The sequence below is a fragment of the Chroicocephalus ridibundus genome, chromosome 13 (assembly GCF_963924245.1).
Source record: "Chroicocephalus ridibundus chromosome 13, bChrRid1.1, whole genome shotgun sequence".
NCBI lineage: Eukaryota > Metazoa > Chordata > Aves > Charadriiformes > Laridae > Chroicocephalus > Chroicocephalus ridibundus.
The window spans coordinates 5,024,866-5,049,842 of NC_086296.1; the positions used below are offsets into that span (position 1 = coordinate 5,024,866).

Genomic DNA, 24,977 nt, shown 5'->3' on the forward strand with positions numbered 1-24,977 from the left:
AGAGAGAGGGGGTGTTAACATCGGGAGCCATGTAACAAGGCAGGCTCTTTCCACAGCAATGGTTGTTCTGGTTTCCCTATTTTAGATGGGGGGAAGGGATAGCTGAAGAGCTATTTGCAATCTAACTTCAAAGGCTTTAGTCGGCTGGGAAGCTAAGTCATGCATAAAAGGATGGTAGAGTGGCAAGAAAATACCCCCTACAGATAAATTAGTCAGGGAATGTTCTCTGCTTCTCCCAAAGACTTCCATACAGCCAGACTGGCTTTACCCAGGTAAAGCCCTTTTCAGACACCAGGTTCAGTGATGCAGAGTCCTGGGAACAAACCAGCCAAATCCAACAGAGAAACTAAATGGTGTCTCTAAAAAAGAGAAAGGTGATGGTAAGCATGCAATGGGTTTCTCTGTCATTTTCTGCCATCTCAGCTATTATCAGTAGGTTTTATTCTAAGATTTGTCCACACACAAAAGTTGCAGCATCTCCCTCTCTGAATATGCAAAGAAAAACAAAGAATTTAGGAGAAATCACATAGTATATGGAGAACTCATTTCCCAAATGATTCTGAAATGCTCTTCACTCTGGTGTGCAGAAATACACCCACATTTCTAGAGAGCAGAAGGTACTTTACAATCGAAGATAAAGAAGGGAATTGGCAACATTAGATCAGAGTCCACCTATAAGTTTAAAAAAAAAAAAAAGTGCAATAACTGAGTGTGCAGAGTACACGGATGCCTTACAGTTCAATGCCAGGCAGGGGCCCACATGCTTACCCTCAGCTTACCCTCATACTTAAACCTTAGGTCAAATGGAACCATGAATTCAGATCTTGCTACCAACAGGGCGATAAAAAAGCAGATAAGCTTGGAAAACAGTCTAGCTCCCCAGCTGGTATCAGCTTATAGAAGACTAGGTGGTACACATACTGTATTTAAACAAGTTCTAATCAGCAGAACTAGGCCAATTTGATATCCTTCCCCTTTTACGTACTACTACTATACCCTCGAGTATCTGAAATCACGTGGCTATTATTGTCACAGCAGCATTTTCAGTGCTCTGTTCAGTGCAATCTGCATTTCCAGCATTAGTAGCAACAGCAGTTTCATTTGCAAGACCTGGACATCAGCAATACAACCTGTCCAACATTGAGTTTCCTCAGAAGGGCGAGCAGACACGAAGGAATCGAGGCCTTGAAGGACAACGGGCAAAAGAAAAAAAGAAGATCATTCATCAGTATCATCTTTTAATGTTCTTCTGCTTGCTGCCGTCTGCTCTCAGACCCACGTGCCATTAGTATATCCTGGGGCAGCAGTTCAGACACTTGCCATCCCTCTTAAGAGGCATCCCAAATGATGAGCCTGGCTTCCCCCTCCCCTCTCCAAGAGCTTGAGCTATTCTCACCCTGAATTTCTAGGGTGCAGTCCTGACCTGTTCATGTGGCTGGGAAGCAAAGAGGCCCAACTGTTTTTGGCACTTGCAAGAAAACTCAGGAGCCTGTAGCCCACAGCTGATGGAGGTAGCCCAGAACAGCCCTTTACGAACAAGTATAGCTTTTACTGTCAAAAAACTGTGGAACAAGCAAGGGGAAAGACTTAAAGTCCTGATTTTTATGTGAGCCTTTCCCTTTCCTGAACACTTTTGCTGAGATTTCATGAGCCCTCCACTGCTGACCTGGGAGGTCACGCAGACTTAGCGCTAATCTCCTCCCAGCAGCTCTCTTCTATCCCAGTACCAACTATTTAAGAAGAAATAAGAAAGCGTGAAAGAAGGAACATACTGTTAATAAGGTCTTTAGGACCTTGTTGTCATCTTGACTGCAGTCATGGTGGCAACATAGTATGGTTTCAAATAAGAAAACTTGTGGCCTTCCGTTCTGGACACAGTCCCTGCCATCATCCCAAGACAGGACAAACAGAACATCTGCTGTGTTTCTGAAATTCCCAACAAAACTGCTGCAGACAAGATGGTTCAGCCAGTCCATCTGATCTTGACAAAATGCATTTAACCACTTTGGATGAAGCCCCCACTGCAGGTGGTGTAAGTGCTCCAGACCTGCTGGGATACAGCAGCAGAGAATGACCCTGGGGAACGAGAGGCTCACAAGACAAAAACTTCTAACTTCATGTGGCCAGAACTTGAGCCCTTTGCAGCAGTGACCACAAATGATGACTGGCACCCTAATGAGTTTAGCAGGCTCCACTCATTTTCTGAGCATTACAACACAAACAAGTCCTTTCCAGCAAAGTACTACAGATGCACTAAAACCCAGCTAGAACACAGGAGACGCTTCACGCCAAGCAGCCTATTTCAAGCTAAAGAGGCCGAGTAGAGATGTTCTTCCTCAAAAGTAAGGGTGAGGCCAGCAAGAAACAGTTCCCCTTTGGTAACATTTCTCTCCTCTTACAGATCTTCTCTCTGAAGGCATCTTGAATTTTTCACTGCTTTATTTCCTGCTCAGATTTCCCTTCTCTTGCTGTACTGTGACTTAACTAAGTGCAGTCAGAGAGGAGACAATCAAGCACATCAGCTGAAGTACGTAACATATTCATTAAAACATTAAGAATCTTTCTCATTCTAAGACAAAGCCTAAAGTGATATCCAGCAATACCTTCAGGTGGTCCCTCTCCAAAACCTGCTCAGTGAGGGAAAGGCAACTTTTTCCCCATACCACTCCTCTTGGGTGATGGAAACATAACCCTTGTGGCTGCCAACTGTTGACTGATCCCTTAACAAAAATAACCTCTGTGCAGGACATGACATTTCTCATGGCCTTCTAGAAGAGACCAAACTTTTGCTATTAAACTACCCCGGTATATGCAAAATAAATTGTGTAACCACAACTGTTCTAAATTACCAGAGTGGAAATACCCCACAGCTGGGCTGCATTCCCACTGCCATTTGTGCAGGCATAAAATATTCAAAAAAGAGACAAGAGGTAAAATATGCTGATTTCCCCACCTGTCCCCTCATTAGCAAGCAGGACGTTTAAAACAAACACATGGAAACACTTTTCACCTAATGCAAAATTCAGCTGTGCACCTCATTGCCAAAGGATACTGCAAAGACTCGGAAGTGCAGATGGGTTTAAAAACGGTTTAGGTGTTTGTGGAAGACAGATCCACCAGGAACTACTGAACAAGTTCACGTCCTAATCTGCCAGTCACGAGTTGCAGACAGACCACCACATACAGCCCTGCTGCTGCTGGGTTTTTTGCATGGCATGAACTGCTCAGACCTCCCACAGAAAGTCTTTCAGTAACACAGAAGAAATAACCCACAACAACACAAGCAACCAAGGAAAGGTAAAGCTGTGCCTTTTCCTTGCTTATTCATGAGTTAGTCCAAAGTCTCTTTCTGTTCTCTCCTGCAGCAAAGCCACAATCAAGCTCTACCACAGATGACCGCTCAAGAGGAAGGACTAAGAGCACACAGGCTGAGCCAGTTCAGTAGTAGGCAATGCCAGGCAACCCGTGCTCTGCTCCTCAGACTGACCACCCCAGCCCTCAGGCTCTTTCAGGCCTCCCCATGTTGGTGACACTTATACTCACTTCCTTAATACTTGTTCTTAAGAGCTTTGTTAAAATGATCAAGATGAGTGCAAAGCCCTGCAGAAGCACACAGCAGTACAGCATCTCTACAGCCCATACTTCGCAGTCATACCTAAACCACTCTCAATTACAGAGCTCTTATTTTTATTTTTTAAAGCAGCTTTTCCACTAGATGGGTTCACTAGTTTGAAGTTACATACAGCGATATACAACCAGCTGAGCTGGGCTGCAAAAGCCACTCAGGGTTCCCCCAAAGGATCATGCACCCACAGCAGCCATGCCAAAAGGCACTTCCCTGACTGCAGCCTTGTGCCACAGCCCTTTTGTAGCACATGCATCCCAGCAACGAGCCAAGACAGAGTCATGCAACAAGATTTCCTCAAGCTGAAGTCTGAGCATACAACCCAGCAGGGACCACAGCTTACTTCCAGTGTCTTGCAGACAGGCTGGGTGCTCCCTGCATGATGCCAGCTCCCGGGGAGCAATCCCAGCATTAGGCCTCCATCAGCACTCTACTGGGGCCAGGCTGCCCTTCACCACAAAACCCACACCACCTTCCTGCCTGCTTCTTACTGACCTGGAATACACCCCAGGTTTGCAAAACCATCTGCTGTTACCACTTCTCTGGTGTAATTTGGGAGATACATCCCACCTGACACTGTATTAACAAGCAAATAAATTCATTGAGATTCCCTTGTCAAAATGCATCCTTTTGCACACCTCTCCATGGCGTATATTCAACCAGTAGATTGCCCTTTAATGTTTTACTGTAATTTGAATAATTTTATGCAGTACTAAGGATTTTCATTTTTTCCAAGTCATTTTTTTCCTGGACAATAGCAAAATGCTTGTAGCACCATGATAACAGTTGCTCACATTTATCTGCACCCTTCAAAGACAATATTTCAATTATCTGCACTGGAAACTCTCAGCCACATCTGCTGACCAAAATGCCACATTTGGCAACCGCTTAGCAACAAGGACTGGAATGGGAAACTGTCCCCAGAGCTATGTGTCAACATTAAACCAGCTCCTGCTTCCACCAAATAACATTGCTATCACTAGAAATATATATATTTTGTTTTGCCTGGGACCCACAAGGCATAAGAAATAACAAGCTCCTTTTGGAGAAGGGAAACCTGTAAAGAAGCTACCTACCCTTCCCAGGCTCCAGAGGGAAAGTCTCCCCGATGTGTGCAACGCATGTAAAACCCGCACAAGGGGAGGAGGACACACCACTTGGACATCGGCACAAAACTATACTGCTTACTGTGAAACACAGCTCTTCTTGGAAAAAAATGGATGTAAGAAAGTGACTCTTGCTCCACACACCATCTGCGAAAGCAGCAGACACCCCATTCCTTGACCAGGCCAGCAAAGGGCTGTTTCAACCCCAGGAAAAACAAAACCCAGTCCTTCCTTCACATCGCCAACCTGCACCATCCTCAGCCCTCTTCTTCCTAAAGCTCCATGCCATTGCACTCGTTGATACAGGGAATTTGGGCAGTGGTGAGCCTAAGGATATCCCACCTTGAATGCTGCAGGTGCAGGCAAGGAAAAAAAGACAGGAGAAAAGGAGAGGGGAAGGACTGGACCCTGGAGAAACCGTCTCTGCTTCTCCTCTTCCTCCCCTCCTCACCATTCTCAGAGCCTTTTTCCTAACGATCTCCCTGACTTACTGGAGAGAGTCATATGACTCTCTGACTTATAGAGAAAGAGATATTGGGCAAAATGCAGGTCAGCTGGTCAAAGGTGTGCAATAAATTGCACTTAGTACACAGTTATCAACTCCATTTAAATACATACTCCACAAAACACACACATGTTGAGAAGAGCCAGCAAATGCAAAAATCCACTAAAAAGTGCCTAAGTCGAAACGCTCAAGTCCCAATAAGTGAAATTTTGAAGTTCTGCTACAGCTGTCTGACCCTTTCTCAACCAAACCTCCAAACCATAAGAACTGCTGCCAGCTTTGAGTTCAAGCAGCAGTTTTCGCTTCCTCCCCGCGCCGTGCCTGTGCAGCACTCACACTGCCCTCTATGCAAAGAGCGATTGCCGAAGCTCAAGCCACGAACAACTTCCTTTACTCAAACTGCTCCTGAAGCAACACTTTTGCAACGCCCGGAGGAGTGAACTTATTCCAACCTGGGGATAAATTAGAAACCCCAATTTGCTGTCTCACTATTTTATATGCATCTTGACATCATCAGGCCTGCCTGCACTGCGGGAACCTTGTGAAAGCAGCCACTGGCTTTATTTTAGCACAAAGCAAATAAAAAACATTTTTAAAGACTTTTTTTAAAACTTTTTTTTTTTTTAATACTTTGGGTTTAGGAGTTGAAAAATTTGAGCAACAACCTTTTTCTTGTGATGAATGGGCATTTACAATAGCAAGCACTGCACTTTCACGATCAAGCCTGAGACAGTAGTAACATGCCTGGGTCAAAAGAGCCCTCATCGGCAGGTATGTGACGCACAGAGTTAACGAACTCAGGGGTTTCGATTTGAGTTTTGCCCCATCTTCACTAAGTACAAACAAGTACCCCAAACCGAAAATTAAAATTAATTAGAAGGGGGGTGGCAAAATCATGGGACTCAAAATTGATGCGTACAGAAAAAACATCCTACTGATGAACTTCATCTATTTAGAGGACTCCAGGAAAGGCAACAGCCAGCAGAAATTTGAATAAGCGCTCGTCTGTTAAGTGCTCTGTGTCAGACACAGACACATATAGAACACAGCGGCTGCTCCGTCTTCTTCAAAATCAGACCCAGAAATTAGTGCTGTTCTGGTGGCTGCCAGCACAATATGTTAACAGCAATTATTTTCTCAATATTTCTACTGATTACCTAACACACTGGCACATTTTCTCAGTGCCATGTTGCAACACACACTGCCATCCACTAACTTGTCCGCATTCCCTTGGTCACTTTTCACAATCATCAGATGCAAAATGCAACTAGAATGATAATGGGTTGCAGAAACTGAGAGGAAAACGTGTCACTTCAATGTGAGGCTTCACAGCTGCATTTATGACATCTGAACATTCAGTATCATCACTGCTAAAACCTGAGTGTTGAAAAGAATAGGAAGAACTCTGTAAGCAGCAAAAGGAAGATGCCAAGGGCTCTCTAACTGTAAATGGTCTGCAAAGCTCAGGCTTGCAAACATTATTCCACCATAAACTATACACTATGGTTAAACATTCTAATTTGGATCTAAGTTTCCAGCGCAGCAGAGCATCTATAGATTACATAAACACAAAATAAGCAGTGCTCTACATATCAACAAGCAATTCAATTATACATGCGCAGTCCACCAGGAACTGAAAATTTACAGAAAGTCACTGGTGGCAAAACAGAGAATGAACTGGGCAAGAGTATAATCAGCAACAGTGATTTATAATAAGGGATGGCAATGTCATTTCTATTAGGTATGCAAAATGCAAAAGCCTCAAAGTCTTGTCCTTGTATGAGAGAGTGAAGGAACCACTCAGCCTCCCAACCACAGCCTGCTTTCTATTTTTCAGTCACACTCCAGAGCATTTCACCATTTCTAGCTCTGTTACCAACAAAAGCCATGTTCTCTCATTCTACTAAGTTGTTAGGTATCCAAAAAACCCAAACCGTAAACAGCCAAATACTTCTCTGTTTAGGTTTTTCCCCCCGATAAGCATACACGTATGAGAGGCTGCATCAGCAGGAACACCAGGGGAATCCTATGCAACTCTGCTCTGAAAAAATGACTGTAAAAATTGACACTGGGCTTGTTACCTCTCACTGCTTCCTATATTGAACACATTTAACTGGTCAAGCCCTCTGCTCTTCTAACCACCACCCTTGTGAGCACTCCCAAGAATCAAACAGGAGCCAAATACAAAAAGTCAAAAATGAAATACAACTTAGCAAGCAGGAACAGGCTTCTCTACTTTATATAAGTTTTTGTAGTAGCAGCAGGTTGTCATGTGGTAAATGAATCAGATGTACAAGGAAGTAGTCCCTGACTGTGGTCTTCCAGTATCAGCTCTGAAAAAAAAAGGTAAGATAACAATATCCTGCATTTTCACTGCTACAGGAGCCAGGACATCCTTACCTTGGCCAGGTTATATGGGAACTGACCCTTAGCCCCAAGCATCCCCGGAAGGATGTAGGGAGCGTGCTGGGGCAGGACTGCAGCCTTCCTCTGGACACAGAGACTGAACACATCTCAGCTCTCAAAAGGGTCCAGTATAGTGTCATATTTAAATCACCTTTTGAGGGATTTGTGTGCTGCCTTTCTTTTCTGAACAAGCTTAAACACCGCAAGATCCCCTGAAGTCCCTGTGGCTTCTTGCTGCCGCTGGGCCTGGGTCAGGAAGGGCAGAACTGAACCCACAGTTTAAGCAGCTTGTGCTCATTTTAATTTCACAGGTTTAGCATGGCTGGCGTAATTCACATGTAAAACCACAGCAGTCATCCAAATCTTTGCTGCCTGGGCATTGGCTGGCTGCATTTCTGGAAATTCATGGTCATAACATATACCTATTTTTTGAGTTTCCATTAGGAACCGGTTCTGTCAGGCATGATCGCATTTGCAAGAGCTCAGGAGGCAGGAAAATTTGAAAAAGTGTTTATGAGACTGTGCATAAATCACAGCTCTCAGGTTTTTCTCCCTTCTTCAATTAAAAAAATACATTCAGAGCAACCATTCCACACATCTACTCCCCCCAGAAATGATGAATCCCACTCTAGCTGTAAATTGGATCCCAGGTGTACCCATATATATTATACATACATAACAGCTACTTATGGGCATAAGGGCTCTTGCACAGTTACTGTGGAAACGAAGGTATCAAATTTCCTGGCTCTTAAGACTCTACCTTCTCAACCTTAATGTGCATTTACCTTGAATAAATCACTTCTGCACTCTCCAGTCCAGAAACAACCCTTAGTAGAGTACGTTTGCGTTCATCTTTAGGAAGGTCCATCTAACCCACTGTCAACATCCCAGGAACAGAGCGCTGCCTCCAACCCCGCACAACCCGTGGATGAGAGCAGGGTACAGGAGGAGAGAGCATCCTTCTGCAGGCAGAGACTGGCTCACTCCTGCACAGCACAGCTCCAAGGGGCATCGACTGCTCCTGGGGCAACTGCTGCAGGTATTGCTGTCAGACAGATCCCCTGTAGCTCCTCTCACTGCCCAGACAGCATTGGGGCACTGCTTGCTCTCACAGGCACTCGTGACAACTGAAGGTTGAACCTGGTTCTGTAGGAAAGGGGAATCATTCACCAGCTACTGAAACACCAGTACTGAAACACATCCCCAGTCTGGATGGGGATGCAGCAGTGTGGAGCAGCGCAAGACACGATGTAGTGTCTCGAGGAGAATGTCATCACATCCTGCTAAGGCTCCAGAGGGACAATGTGACACTTCAACATAAATTTCTTCTAGTTCTGGCTGCGACCACACAAGAACCCAAAGATACTTCAATGAGAAGTGCAAATTCAGACCAGATGTAACCTCAGGGACTTCAGCAGAGCTCACTGTAGCACTGAGCCTGACCCACCTCATCTATGTCTAAGTGCAGCTCAGAAATTCTGCCTGGGTTACTACAAAAAGACCTGCTGCACACACACAGCTTGTCACAGGGATGTCATTGCTGTCCTGTAAGAGGCACCTCAGCATCCAGCATGGCATTAAAAACATTCAAAACAGCCGAGTGAGATGCTGAGGGTGCTGGTGACAGCAGTGGCTTTTGGGGTCTCTAGGGCTGCTGTGCACTGTGAGACTTCCAATTTGCTCCCCAAACCATTTGCTAAAATTCACAGCATGTGGCAGGAGAACTGCTCTCACCTAATTCATGTTTCAGGATCTTTATTTTTGCGATTATTTTTGGCATTTCTAAGGCACACCTCCCACCACAGTAAACAGGTGCCTAGACAAACTACCACGAAGACAGGAGTCTGCTGCATCCTCAACTAAAAAGTACTTTTGTATTTACAAATCTGGAAAAATACCATTGTCAATCACACGCTCTTCCTATTACGCACTGGCTATGCACACAAACTAATACATTCATAAACTGAAACATGAAAGGCATCATCAATATCTAACAAAGTGACTTGTTATAACCCTGTCATTCTCCTCAGCACACACACAGGCAGGGCCTCTTCCTGTAACAAGCCAAGGAAAAACAAGACCTGGCTCAAATGGGACATCAAAACATCAAACTGTACTTACTTAACCTTTGCACTTCTGAAACAGCAAAGATCCTGTGAAAAAGGAATTATTACAATTCTTTCCTTGTTACCTCTCAGGAACATCGGAAGGAAAGTTTATACATTGCTACTCTCAAAAATTTTCCTAAAATAACAATGCAGCTCGGCTGTTTTCTTTCCTTGCCATCTTCTAGTTTCTTGAAAAAACCCTCTCTGCCTTGTCTTCCTGGCTTGCAGGTTGTGCTGTTTGTAAAGGATCCCTTTTCTCCTCTTACCTCGTACTGCCCACATCCCGCTCTGTTCCACCTCTCAGCGCTCGTCCCTCGGCTAAGCTTAGCAGGACTTTCTCTGCAGACCATAATCACTGCTCTGAGATTAGTCGGAGTTAGGTGTTGCAGACAGATGCACAGCCCTTCCTCTCCCACACCCAAACTCCCTGCCAAGCTCTGGCTTAGGAGTATCATACCGGATCTTGAAATCAAACTCCGGGGTCTTGCATGATAAATCAGAGCAATTGCTGGGGCTTGGTTGTACCTCCTTTACTTATGGCAAGTCTGAGGTGGTTAACTTGCCTGACGATTTGACAGCGCTTCACCTATAGAACAAATGTTACTGTATTAGCAATCATTGAAAAAAATTGAGCTTTTTTGATGGGAAACAGGAGTAGGTCCTTGAAAAGCACCTATTGTCTCAGGAAAAAATTCCCTGCAACTTGACCGGCATCCTTATGAATCCTGAGATTTTCCCAGCTAGAGCAGCCACCCAAAGAGCGCAGACGTGTGGCTGCTCCGACCCTTGAAGAGCCAAATACGAAGTAAATAACAAGTTAAAATTCTCTGCCCTTTATTGCTTCCTTATGACACTTAATGAACCCTCCCTAGACTAATATATCATTTCTTCTCTGCTCCCCGCACCACACAGTCACTAAAATATTCGGGTCTGCCTTCCCTCTGCTTTGCTGGAGGATTCTCTGAAGGACTGAAAGTTGAATAGTGGTATCACAATAGGCTGAAGCTGGAGGTTCAGCTTTCCAGCCCTCAGCCAGACTCAATGCCCCTCTCTAACTCAGTTGGAAAGCTGCAGCTCAAATTTCAGCCTATGTTAAGTCACTGCTCAGCTCCGCTCCTTCAGCAAGAGAGGGAAGCCAGGAGTGCCTTTTTCTAAAGCAAAAAACTGGGGGGGAGAAGGGCGGGGGAAGGAAGCAAAAACACATGGAGATCGTTTTTTGTGCATCAGAAGGAGCAATGAAAGGCGCAGGCAACTTTTCAAACATGCCAGAATAGCTTAGTGTGATTTGTAACCAAGAGGAGGGTTGAATAAACAGCTCCAACAACAAACATCAAACTTTTGGGGGGTTGGGGGGGTGAGACAATTAGGGCAGCAATGACCTGCATGGAGACCCTGCTACCACCTTTCTGACTTCTGCAGAGGATCAAGGCATTTATATCATTTTGTATCACAGAAACATTGACGTGAACTTCTGACACCAGCATCTCATTAAGGGGAGACAAAGACTTAACATGGGCTTGTATGTCAGCACGCCACTGCCCCATATCACAACCTACAAATATAACATCTCAGCCAGTCCCCCAACACTGATCTCAGCTACAGAAAGTGCCTGACCCCACATACCATGCCGGCATTCATCCATCTTTCTGAACATGCTCAGAATTGGCTGCCACCTATAAGAGTAAGGACAGCAGATACAAGCCCAGAATGGCAAGATGAGGGACGCCTTCCTCATTTTTTTAGACAAAGAGTATCCCCCTCTTAAGCCTGCCAGATCGAGCTCAAGGAATCAAAACTCCATTCCTAATTAAAACATCACCAGGTCCCACCAGCCAGGGACTTGCCTCCCAAGAGGGGAGCCTGGGCCAGCCTAGATGATGAATGAGACCTCAAGCAGCTGAATTGTTTCAAAGGCTAAAGTGGCAACTGCAAGGACAACCAGGTTTGGAAAGGCATGTAGAAAAAAAAAAAAATCACAAAATATCCAGTACAGTTACAATTTTTTTCTGTTTAGCACCAAGACCTGCACTATATTATTGCTGCAGCACTTTTCCTCCAGTTAAGCACTCCGCAAAGCCTACACCTACAGGAGCAGCTCCCCCTCTCCTGAAATGCAGCCACTTCTCGGGTGAAAACCTCACAACTGCAGACCACCAGAGGGAAATTCATTCTGTCAGCTTAACCCCAGCAAACTTTCATGAGTAAATTAAACTGATCTACCACACTCAGGACATTTACACAAGACCAGCCCTCTTGGATGGTTGAGGTCCCCTTACTGCAGAGTTCTTGCACACCAGGGACAGCAGTTTCATTTGCTTGCATGGCTATTATAAACACTGAGGAGAAAGAGCCTGGCATTCGCAAAGATCTGTATTTTGACCATTCCTTGACACAGCAGAACAGGACCGACCCATCCACTGCAGCGATACTCACATTTGTTGCAACAGACCTCCCAAACAGACATGCCATGCAACGTAATTTCTCTGTCTGCTGGCACCATTCCACACCGTTAAGCTCTCACTGTCCCTTCAGCCACAAATGCCCCAGCAGAGGCAGCAAGCTCTGCTCTATTATTGGAAGACTCAGTGGAGCACATCCCCCACAAGCCAACTACCTCCCCCTTTCAACTAAGCAAAGCGAGTATTAAAACCCAGCAACTGTCTCCTGTTCAAACCAGATGGCATAAATAGCTGGAGAGCTATCAAACAAAGTATACATTCAATACTTCGGCGTAACATGAAAGCCCCGTTAAGCAAGTGTGTGCATACATACACACCCACGCTCAGGGACCAAAGCAATGGCAGAAAGTGCTCGATTAACTCTTATAGTGGCTTAAGTGTCTGTTGACACTCAGGACATTCACACAGCATGAGCACTGGCCAAACTTCCGTGGCTTGTGCAGTCCTTGAGCTCTCCTGAAGCTATAAATTGCAGCAGGCTGCTATTATAAACAAGGAAAGCTGGTGACTGGCAAGTTGATTAAGACCATCACTTTGTGTCACATCTAGCTCATTTCCAGCTGCCTTACGAAGCCACCAGAAACCCTACGCTCTAACAACACTAAAAGAAAAGAGCGACTCCCTGCCCTGCCCAGCTCTGGGAATAGGCACAGAGCTTCATAACTCAGTTTCAGCTCACTTACCTCGTCCATTTTTTCTGACGTTGGAGTCTGGTCACCAGGCACCATTTCTTTAGCCTCCGAGGTCTCAATTTTGGAGGTCCTGCTCAGCTGATCAATGGGAGTCATGCTGGCCTCTGACGTCCCCCGGGAATTCTGACTCAGAGAAGTCGTCCCAGGGATGGGCTCATCATCGTCAGAGTCAGGTAACGGCGTTGGGCTAATGTCCTCCAAGCCTGTGCTTGAAGGGCGTGAGGAAGGTGTCTGACCTCTGTAACCGGGCTGAGAGTTCGAACCGTACATTGGGATGGGAGAAAGCTGAGAAGAAGAAGAGGAAATAGGGCTACCTTCCATTCGGATCTCATTATCTGAGTCATGCTCGTTAAGAAAGGGTAACTTTGTTCTCTGCTCTTTTAAGAGCATCTCAATCCTCGAGTCTAAACTGTTATGCTGCATTTCTGACTCCATGGTGGGGGTGCCAGGGGTCTCGCTTCTCTCTGGAGTCTGAGAGAAGGATGCTGTGCTCGGTTCAGGAACAGAGTTCGAATCGGGCAAGGGTGGAGGCTCCTCCTGTTTCTCCTTCACCGGGACAAAATCAATGTTAGTGGCAGCACTGCTTTCCACAACCATCTCAGTGGGAGGTGGCGCAGGTCTCCGGTACTCTGTTTCCCTGGAAGTTTGGGGAAATTGCTGATCATCAGATTGGGGAAATACAGATGGTGCTTGGTAGGGAGAGAAGGCAGATTTGTAGCTCGAAGAGCCAGAGTGGCTCAGGGGAGGAGTGTGAGAGAACTGAACTGGCTCCTGCTGATGGGATTTGTACGTACTAAACTGATGCTCCGTCCCTCGGTAAACACCTGCTGAGTTATGAACATAGTGATGTCCTGGTCGACGGTTGTAGGCATCTGTAAATTTTGTTTCATGTCTCCTAGGTTTGTACCCACTGTCCTGTCCAAAATGGTACACAGGCGTTGTCTGACGACTAGAATAGGTGGAATCCTGGGAAAACGGCGTCCCTAAACGTGGGGTGTGAGGTGTTCCTTGGGACTGTGGGGTAAATTGGCTGTAAGAGTTTGGGGTATCTTGCCGACAGCTGGAATAGGCTGTGTCATGGGAAAAAGGCGTGCTACTGTTTGGGGTAACAGATGATCCCGCAGAAGAAAGGTTACTGTCTTTCAGGCGCTTCAGGGAATCCGTCAACTATAAAAATAGAAGAGAGAAAAGCACCTAAACACACACTTTTTAAAAGATATTTGCCTAATTCATTTGGTTTTCAGATTTGAGTACCCAGGAGTTTGCACTGATTTCCATGGCAAAAAAAAAAAAAGGTTACAGCATACCTGAAAACACAAACCATTCTCCATTATTAACAGTTCCCTTTGATTTAGAAGAAAAAGGCAAGCAAAGAGGAACTTGTCTATAAGAGGAGAAAGAAGAAAGCAGATACAAAAGTACTCCTTAAACTACACCCAGGAGCATCAGGTGAACAGAAGACTTGCACAATACTTTTAGCTAAAAGAGTTTCAGTTTCTATCAACTAGTCTGAATTGCAAATAGGAGAGATAATTAAGAAAATTCTGAGAAATTAAGTTATCAATTTATCTTTTTTTGTGAACAAATCAAAACATACAAATCAGCAAACTGCCAGCCTGCAACCAAACCTATGCAGCAGGGCTTTGTGTTGGTCCAACTGAGGGAGCTGACCCGGCACCCTCTCTACCAAATGTTCATCTGCAACAAGGGAGAAGGCTACAGGTGTAAAAGGCACAAAAAGTTCTCAACTCCTAAAAAGACATTTTAAACCTCTTCCCAAAGACAAACGCTCAGCATTTCAAACTGAAACCCTACAAGCCTACAGAGCAGCCAAGCAATTGCTCTGCAACTCACTTCACAGGCACGTTCAGGGGGTTTCTAGGAGCAGCCCTGCTCCAACTCAGACTCTGCTGAGTCATAACAGTGCCACGCTAATCGTCAGCACCAGAATCAATTTTCCATAATGCAAAGCAAGAGCTCAGTGAGAATCCTCCTGGTAGCAAAAGAGTAAGGACTGAGCTCGAACTCACCAAAAGCACACCGGGATAGCAAACCAGTGGGACTACAGGCTGGGCGCTCCTCTGCCAAGCACAGGTAGGTAGAGAGACCCTTCAAACAACCTGCTTGTAACATGCCAGCACCACCAAACTCAAGCTGAGCTCTCACCTGCCTGCTATGCTCACACACATCTCACCCACTCAGTGGTGTGGACTTCCTCTTGGTGTGACCCCTAGAGACCATGACTAGATGGACATCAGGAAAGTTTCTTCCTCAACTGTTCTAAAACCCATAGAAGGGGTCAGGAGCCAGCTACGTGCTTCCTGCTAAAATCCACATCTCTGCACCTTTGGTGTAGATGTGATGCAGATTGTTTTTCAGTGGGGTTTAGATATGGCCTGGAGGCAGAGATTGTGGCTCGCAGAACTGTCAGGTCTTCACTGTTCTGCATGAGGGGGAAAGCGAATGTCAGGAGTATTTTACTAAACTACTACAGCAAAAAAGCTTGTTGGCAGACTCTAGCAACAAGAAGATGATGCAAACAGTTAAAGTTACCCACAAAGTAACAATTTTGGTGGTAATTGTGAAAAAAATCAATTCAGGATAATAATATAATACATGAACACAGTATCGAGAGAAACAACCTTAAAGATAATTACAGCAGGGACTACTTTGGGGGCTACCATGAATTAAGTGTTTTGCTGTTAATCCTGAAAAGGACTATGAGCAAATCCATCCATTTTTATTTGAGATGTGCTGTAACCAGCAGAAATTAAAAGCCAGGCCCTGCTCATAGCAGATTCACAGCAAAATCATTACTTGCCTCCCTCCTGCCTTTACAAACACCTTGCTGAGAGGTAAGGAAGAATCAGCTTCTTTATGATTTTGTTAAGAGGACACTGGTGTTTTGCCTTGTTGCTGTTGGGGTGGTTGGTGGGAGAAGAGGAGCATTGTATTTTTTCAGACCAATGGGATTTTCACATTCAATGTACAGCTCTTACCTGTCCTGAAAACATCTGATCACAGAATTAGTGAAATTATGGCATTTTAAGAAGTCATAAGAGTGCAGAGAAGTACAGAGAAGAAACAAATAAAATCTCTGCCAAACTACTTTCAAATCTAATGTCCTAAAGTGTGTTCCTAAACCACAATGAGGAGCCAATGTACATTTAGACAAGGCAAAGGGGCTAACAACTTCACACAAACAGGCTTCACTTTCCCCTCATCCCAGTGGGGTTTGCATGGGAGTAGGTAACTGTAGAAAGCCAGTTAGAGAATCGCACCCTAAATATCGAGGGACCCCTATAGGCCCTCAGGAATTCTGTCCACTGCTTTTATTAACAACTGATTCTGGTGACTAATTAAGATTCTGGAAAATTGATGCCACTATTTGACACCTTCCCCCTTTTAGCCTTTAAGCAAGTCTGAAGAAAGTACGCGCTAAGGATTACATACTGCAGACACTAGGCCAAATGTACCATTGTAAATCATTCCCCCTGACTTCAAGGGAATAATCTCATCTCAGGGACAGATCTGATCCAGTCCTCTTAACTGCAAGAATTTCTAATGTTAATAGGGCACATACTGTCGGTTCTGCAGGTATTTTTCATTCCAAAAGACAAAAAGCACTTACCACACTAGGCAGACACCAGCATACAGATTAGCCACATGCATTGCATTTGCAGAGAGTTACATTTGCTATGGCAATTATGGGCAAGTTATATTTCAATGTGAATTAGTAACATCCACTGAAACCATGGCAAGACAAAAAAAAAGAAGCTAAATTAAAAGCGTTAAAATGTTAACATTAATGACACACTTGTTTGGAATTTTCTAGAAAGTTATCCTTAAAAAAAAAAGCCAATCAAACATACCTGGAGAGTTTCATTCACAGTTGGCGATACATCCTGTTCAGTGCCTACAGGAAGGGTCTGAGGAGTGTAAAGACCATTAACGAGCAGCTCATAGAATCGCATGCGGGTTTCACCTGCACAGACCACAATGGAAGTGTTGATTAAACAGAAATAACACAGCCTATGTAAAAATATATATTCTTGACATTCTTACAACCCTGCTACCACTCCCAGCCCACTGCATCTGTGCGACAGAGGAGCAGGTATCACCCCTGAGGCTCGCAGGGATCATTTCTAAATAATTTGCTGGGCTAGGCACTCCCTTCTCCAGCCAAGACAAGGAGGTTTCCAAATCCTTTTTCTTCTTCTCAGTCTGCTTGGCAGCTCTGCTCTTTACCATGCTTTCTGGAGAGCAGCAATTTCCCTCCTCTCCAAAGTGCCAAGCAAATAGCTTGCAGTTTTGAGAAGTGAAACTCTCACCCAAGGGGTAAGCCTCTGCCAACACCCAGAGCCACTTCAGAAAGCTCTCCCAACACACCTTGCTAGTAGAAACTGGCTGTTATTAATGCAAACATGATGCATGGGAATGCAGGGGAAAAAAACGTTAATGCTGCTTTTCCAAAAAGACACCGATAAATCTTACCGCCCCACCCCCAGTTTAAGGTGTGCTCAGTGGCATCCTTCAAAGAATAAAAGCCAGAGAAGCAAACTGTCCCATATATTGTTACTGTGCCTTAGCCTTATCATTCCTAAATTCTACAAAGACCCGGTTTCTTAATATTGGATTTTTCATTACTACAAAAATCCACTTCTACTTATTTTGCGGTCTGTAAGAAATCTGTCATCAACTTCAAAGGTAACAGAATCAGGCCCCAATACTGTCTGATTTTTGCTCTGAAAGATAAAGAATACACAGAAAAACGAACAACCCCAGCACCTGAGCCAAGAAAATTAATTCAGGCAAGATCTCCCCCAAAACAGGACTATTTTCATGAGGAAGTCATGCAGGATCAAACCCCAAACCCCCTGTGAATCACTCCATGCAATTTGAAAGCGAAATACCCCATAGCATGATTCTGTGTGCTGGAAAAGACTCATTTATCTTGAATAAATGCCGCAGATGAGGTTATTTGGTTATCAAATCCCATTTCACGAAGTCTTGAGCCACATCCTCAACTATGTAAACTGTTTTAGTTCAACTAAAGTCATGACAAAATAGACCTCTTCAAGACAAGAGCTTGAAGAGACGCTTGAAATATTAACACACACTGTCCCCCTCCTAAGACTACAATGTCATGGAGATAGAAGTGTTAGGCTTACTTTGAAACTTGTTTTTAAATAAATACAAAGTAACTGTTATAAAGTTTCATAATTCTTCCTTGATCTCCCATGTAATGTAGTAAAAGTTACAATTTCATTTTCAGAGGTTTATGAATGTGAAAGAATTCCTATCTTTTTCTCTAAGCACAGGTAGTTATTTAGTGTGGCCATTCTGTAGATGCATAAACTGAGGCTGAGAGGTTGCTTTAAACTAGCCTGTCTTAGATGAGGAGCCTGGATTTATTAGTTCCAGACTCTCAGGCCTGTGCTCTGGCCAGACAGATAAAACGACACCTTTGCTCCTAATATTTATTTTGCTAGACTACAAAAATCAAGTTAACCAACCTTTCATTCTCTTGAAAAGCTGAATACTAGAAAGAAATGTTGAAAACTATACATATATTTTTTTAAGAGTTTCCTAACCTGCTAGTACTATTTCAGGAATAACATTTTTACACTGACAGTCTTACTCTCTTAGAATGAAACTGTGGAAGAACAATACATTAGAAGCATACAGCTGGCAAACAAAACAAAAATGCAATTTGAAACTTCAATGTTTTCTCCCAGGAAATAGAAGCATAAAGCCCCCTCATTTCCCTGATGGGCAACTAACTTTCTTGAACAGCTGTCTGTTCAGGACTTGCAGAGTAGTTTATAAACGGAGAACAAGGAGGAATGCAGTACAATCAGCTTGTTTAAAATGCCTCTCATTAAGATGTCTACCACTTATAAGCCCGCTTTAGCTTACATTATTAAATCTACAAATGGTTAATTTGTTCTTAAATGTAATTTTTGCCTTCGAATTTCAAAGTAAGCAGGGGAAGGAACATGTCTGTAGAAATTAATGATAATAGAATTTCAAAGTATACATATGTAAAGTGAAGCTTAGCTCACAATAGAAAGTATTATGCTACTGCTGTGATTTTTATTCTAACGGTGATCAGCACTGTCAATAAACATCCTACTATACCCTCTTACAACACGTGGCATACCAACTATTGTATAGGTTGTGCACTAAATTGTTGAAACCCTTTAATACAGAACAAAAATATCAGCGTTTTTAAGAAAATAGGATTAACCATGTCCTCTTCCCAAGAAGGAGTGCAGTAAGTCAGTTTCAGACTAGAAATGCCATGTTTGGAATGAAGAAGTACAAGCAGCAATTGATCTACACCTCCTCAACTTTAAGACGTTTTCTAAAATTCGAGCCCATTTTAGCAAAGCCCTTTACTAACACTCTTGGAGGAAAGAGAAGACAAAGCGGTGAAATGCAATGCTTTCATACTGCCACAAACTTTACTGGGCTCCCCAGGGCTGGGCTCTGGGGCCGAAAGTCAGTTACCTCCAGGACTCGGAGCTCCTGTCGCTTTAAGAGACAGTCTCACACTTACACACTCGCACACACACTGATAAGTGCTGCGTGTGCACTCTTTTGCTGCCAGCCTCCAGTTTGCAGCTAAGTATCAATGAAATGCCAGGGACGAAGAGGATAGCACCCAGCCCCACTGCCACTGCCAGAACCCGGAGGTTTGTGTCACAGGAACCCCAAGCTTTGCCCCAAAATCCCAAGTCTGCAAAAGCCACGGGGTCCGGCAGCCCCGGGAGGTGGCTGAGCACGGCCATCCTGGGACACGGAGATGGGGGACACACAGGAGGCCTCGGAGGGCAGAGAGCTGGGGACAGGGCAGGGTACAGGCAGGGGACGGGCAGGATGGCAGCATTTTGCAAATTACAGGGCTGTCTCCTAGCAACAGACAACACATTTGGCTCCACGTGACTTGCAAAGGCCCCAGAAACCAGACCCGCTCGCAGGGGGACAGCAGCACTCCCTTCGTAATTTTAATTGCCGGGCCCTTGCGGTCTGCAACAGCCTCTCATTTTAGGAGAGGGACGGGCAGGGGCACTGCAAACCACAGACGCGTGAGGCCGAAATGTGCCCCCTCACCTTTCGTATCCAGCTCCACGTGGATGATGTTGCCCATGACAGAGGTGTTGTGAAGGTGCTGGACGGCCTCCCGGGCACCCTTGACGGTGGCAAAGATCACTTTGGCGATGCCCAGGTGCTTCTTGTTCTTGGGGTTGTAGAGAATCTCCACCTCTTCCACTTCGCCGTATTTCTTGCACATGTCGGTCAAAAAGTTTTCACGGATGTTGTCGTTCAGCTTGGCAAAGGTGACCTGCTTGGGAGGCACTGGCCCCACGTAAAATTCATCAATCTGGAAACGGGCACAAGGTGGGGTGGAGGGCAATAAAAATAAACGTCATCATTAATGAGTGTGGGGGTGGGCATAAGGACGGCACGGGAGGGAGAGGGTTAAAGCATCCTGCAAACTTTGGGGAAAGAAAACTGCCTCCAAGACTCTGGGATGAACCCCGGAGCTGAGCAGAGCCTCTGCTGCTGCACCCATTCATTGAAACCAGCTCCTTTCTGGGCTACAAATACGTATTTTGAGCAGTACTGTCAGCAGAGAACTCCCCTCCGCTGCCCCCCACCCGAGAAGCCCCCAAGACACAGCTCCAAAACCTTCAAGTGATCTCGTTAGACAGATGCATTGATTTCTCATTATCTTTATAGAAGAGGATTATTGTTGAACAGTTTGCCAAATAATAATGTTAATAGGAATATGACTGTCATTTAAACGGTCCATTAAACTACTTGGAACTGAAGCTTCACTCCCGGATAAACAAGAACACAAAGCTAAACCCAAAAGTCAGGGGCGGTACCTTGAATTTGGGGACAGACAGCTCCAACTCCTTAGTTTTGGTCCATATTCGCCCTATTCTGGGATCCCTGACACAATCCACAGGAGCGATTCCCGAGTTCTGGGAGGAGGACGAGGAGGAAGAGAAAAAGCACAAAAACAGCAATAACAGGGCTTGAAATTTAAGACACAAATAAAAGAAAAAATAAACCCTAAGGAAGCACGGGCTGTCTCAAGGGAAGGGGAAAGCGCGCACACACATACACACACGTGTCAAATTGCAATACTGCTGGGAAATGCACACAGATTGGAAACACAGAAATAAAGCCGCAGGTTTGGGCTCCTTCTCGGGCTCCTGACAGTTGAATACATAGTGTCAGGTGGCAGTAACTTTGGTGTCCGTGTGTCCCCCCCAGACCCCCCTCCCACACATATGTGCTACAGCAGGGAGTACCACGACCCGGAGGGACCCCCAGCCCCCAAAACGCCGGTAAGACGGAGGCTGGGGGGGGGGAGAGGGGGGGCACAACACAATGGGGGAAACCCACGACCCCCTCCCACTCACCGGCATGCTGAAATGTTGCCCATCGTAACGGTAGAGTTTGTGCTGTCCTTTTTTCAGAGCCGGGTCAATAATCAACTTGTAACTTCTCCAATGGTGATTTCTTTTCTCGACAGAAGTGCTGGCTTGCGTGCTGTTCTCCATTCCGTTGATCCAACCTGGACCGGGGAGGGGGGGGGAAGAGGAAGGGGGAAGGGGAAAAGAAAGAAAAAACCACACGGAAAACCATAAAGTTAAAGAAAATATGCAACAAAGACCCCTTCTTTTTTTTTTTTTTTTTTTTTTTAAACGAGCCGCCCGCTCTACACACCCAGGCAGGGAGGAAATCCACCGCCAAACGAGCCCTAAAATGGGGGAATTGCCAGCCGGGTCCCCCCTCCACCCCAGCCAGACAAGAGGCAGAGAGGGAGGAGGAGGAGAGGAGGAGGAAAGGGGTGGGGGGGGGAAAGACCCAATCTCACTTGAACTCTGCTTTTTGCCATGATCTTCAGGGTGCTTGGCTTTTTCCCCCGCCTTGATCTCTCGGAAAGACATCGCGCTCGGCGGCCGATCGTCTCCGGGCGGCGAAAGGCGAGCTCCCGTCTCACATGGGGCCGGTTACCGGCGCGGGCTGGCCGCCAGGCTCCTGCCTCCCGTTTTCGCGAGCCACCACATATTGTGTGTGCTCGCTGCTGGCGGCGGCGGCCTCCCACAATACACCGCTGCGAGCGCCGCGAACGCCTAACCGCCCTCCGCCGCCTGCACATTCACGGCGGCCGCGCCGCGCAGCCCCCGGCCCGCGGCCGCCCGCCGCCGCCCCGCCGCCGCCGAGCGCCGCCGCATGGGCTGCCGCCGGGCTGGCTTTATTTTTTTTCCCTCCCCGCCCCGGGGTTACCGGCGTGCGGGGGGGCGAGTGGAATCTGCCCGCTGCATTTACCTTAGCGCAAACTGTTTCTAAACAAGATGGACCTATAGGTGGGACAAGTTTGGTGGTTTTTTGGTCGGGTTTTTTGTTTTTTTTTTTTTTTAGGGGAAGACTTCGGTGAGCACGGACCGGGCGGAGCGCGGAGCCCGCCGCCCTGCCGCGGGGGGTGGCGGGGGGGCGCCGCCGTTCAGCGACACACAACCGGGGGGGGGTGAAGGGAGGGGGAGGCAGTTTTGCTTATTAAAGGTCCGGAGCCGGCGGCAGCCAATCAGCGGGGAGCTTCCATTTTGTTTTAGGTATTAAAGGCCGGTCGGCGCGGTTCCCCCGCCGCTCGGCGGGGCGCGGAGCCGGGCGGAGCGCGGCGGGCGTATGGCGCGGCTGCGCTGGGGCCGCGGGGCCTCGGCGGCTCGGCCGCGGTCGGGCAATTGGCTGGTTAAAGGCAGCAGGGCGGCCGCAGCCAATGGGCGAGCGGGTTCCATGGGGCTTGAGTTATTAGACGGCGGTGTAAAAACATCCTTCAGCAGACAGCTAAGGAGAGGCCAAGAGACCAGGCAGCCATTTTTCTGCAGTGGAAGCGAAATGGCCAACTGGGGCTTTTCCTTTGTTTCCAAAAAGGGGGATCCGCCATGTGAATCCGCACCGGCCGCTTGCGGGGGAGCGCTCGGGGTGGTGGTCATGTCTGGCAGCAGGCTAGAGGACTCACTGAAGAAGGAAGACTTTAAAAAAAAAAAAGCCAAACAAAAAAACAAAACAAAAAAAATGCGGATTTTTTTTTTTTCCCTTATGACTTGGGATCCATCTTTGTCTTGTGTAACTAGGTCATGGCACACCCTATGTCAGCAGTTAACAGTCTCGAATGCCAAAAACCAAGTAAATACATTATTTTTTTAATATTTTTTGTTGTTTTGGGGGTTTTTAAGCTTTCTAGAACTCTCTGATGACTGAACAATAAATTTTAGAGCGTATTTCCTGTATTAAACACTCGATTCCTGGCCATCTTTCTTAACTCCTTTGGTGCTTATAAGGTAATGTTTTAAATATAGGCATAGGAATAGTGAATTCTAGCAAAAAAACAAAAAGCAATTTTACTATGATAAGCTTTTTTTTCTTTCTTTCCTCTTACGTTGTAAGTACCCAGTCCATTCTGTCCTTGCTAAGTGTAGTATTCATGTTAATGTTACTGAAGTGGTCCTTATTGCTAAGCCTTCATTTGCATGTCTTATGTTTTTATCTGTTTATCTAAGCCAATTTATGCCTTATGAACTATTTTACTTGTAAAGCAAAATAATATAGCTAAGAGACGCTTTAAAGTTGCTTACAACCAGTATATGTTAACCAGGTGTTTTCACACTTAACGTGCAGCCTAGAACTATTCAGGAGGACATTTTTAGTGTCTGCGTGCTCCGTGGAAAAACACTGAACGTCCTTTTTATGTACAGAGTAAATCTGCCACAGGAAGGTAGATTTAAGCTTCGAGTAGGAGTCCTTGCTGCGTACGGTCAACATAGCCGGACAACTTTTTTCTATAGCTTTTTTTTTTTCCCCTTTTATTTTTTTCCTTTTGATGCTAGACCACTGCCATACAAAGATCTGTAACTATCTTAACAAGATCCGCTTTGACTTGCAAACTTACGAGAGAAGTGGTGATAGAGATCATATATATTTATAGCCGTTATTTTAAAAAAGCGTAACAACTTCACCTTCAGAGCTGCATTCAACTATGGTGCGCGGGTAAGTAAACCCTTTTGCCCTTGCAGAGAAACATATAGACCAGGCCTGTGCGGCTAAACGTTATTGTCCTGGGCGGAAAGATCCTAATAATGGTCGTCTTTAGGAGCGGTGGCGATCTCCTCCTCAGATACATCTAACAGCGTCTCTGAAACGTCTATTTTTTTTTTCAGGGAGGGATTTCTTTTTTCTGCACAAAGCGCTTGGTCGTCCGCAGCCCTGTTGGTTTTTTTTTTTTTTCTGCGGAGAGACGCCGTGAATCCATTGCAGGCGTTACGTGGCTGTTAAATTGAACGCACAAAAAAAAAAAAAATCTGCCTGCGAACAGTAAGATGTTACTGAGGTTGATTTTAAAAAAGGCGAAAAGGCGGTGGTGGTAGGGATCCCTTACATGTTTTATCCGTCTAATTACAGAAGCTCGACCGAAAAATAAAAAGGCAACAAAATGGGGGTGGGGGGTGTTTTTCAAGACGGTGAGTCTTAATGGCGGATGTCTCACTAAAAAGCACTGTAAAATCCTTCATACCGAGAGGCAGTGACTTGGAGAGGGGGGAAAAAGGAGGTCTGGAAGTAAATCCAAAATGAGGGAGTTTCCTTCCAAGTGAGGGACCCTTTGCAGCCTGAGTTTTACAGTTGGAGAGCCGTGACGCAGTTGATATTCACAGCAGTTGTGCTTTAGTGCAGCCACCCAGCCCACGAAATGGCCTCCCCGCCGAAGTCTGGTGGTTTTATTATGTGAAAGCCTGCCGAAGCACCGTGTCCCGGTCGCCGGGAGGGGCGGCTGACGGTGGGCAAGGCGCTCCCGGTCGCGCTCCATGTTGTGTGAGGGTAGCCGCCATCATGGCTTCTCCTTCGGCGCCGCGTTCTCCTCAGGGCTGGGGCGGCGGCGAGGCGGGCTCTCCCCCACTGCCTGGCGGCGCTTCGCGTCCCGATCACTGAAGGGAAATGGCCTTTTTTTTTTTGTCTTTTTTTTTTTCTTCCCTTTCCCGCCCCCCCTTCCCCTTCCCCC

The 24,977-nt window shown here is 45.8% G+C and overlaps 1 protein-coding gene across 1 annotated transcript in view; it reads right to left on the minus strand.

The window, feature by feature from the left end:
• Positions 1 to 22,150, minus strand: part of SETD1B (SET domain containing 1B, histone lysine methyltransferase) — a 55,651-nt gene extending 33,501 nt beyond the window's left edge. Inside the window, exons 1-6 of the mRNA XM_063350977.1 lie at positions 21,798 to 22,150; positions 21,340 to 21,494; positions 20,797 to 20,895; positions 20,018 to 20,288; positions 16,774 to 16,886; positions 12,893 to 14,068 (exon numbers count right to left, since the gene is read on the minus strand). Of these exons, the coding sequence (XP_063207047.1) occupies positions 12,893 to 14,068; positions 16,774 to 16,886; positions 20,018 to 20,288; positions 20,797 to 20,895; positions 21,340 to 21,494; positions 21,798 to 21,870 (1,887 nt within the window). The 5' untranslated portion in view covers positions 21,871 to 22,150. The remainder of the gene's footprint in view (positions 1 to 12,892; positions 14,069 to 16,773; positions 16,887 to 20,017; positions 20,289 to 20,796; positions 20,896 to 21,339; positions 21,495 to 21,797) is intronic.
• Positions 22,151 to 24,977: the final 2,827 nt, after the last annotated feature.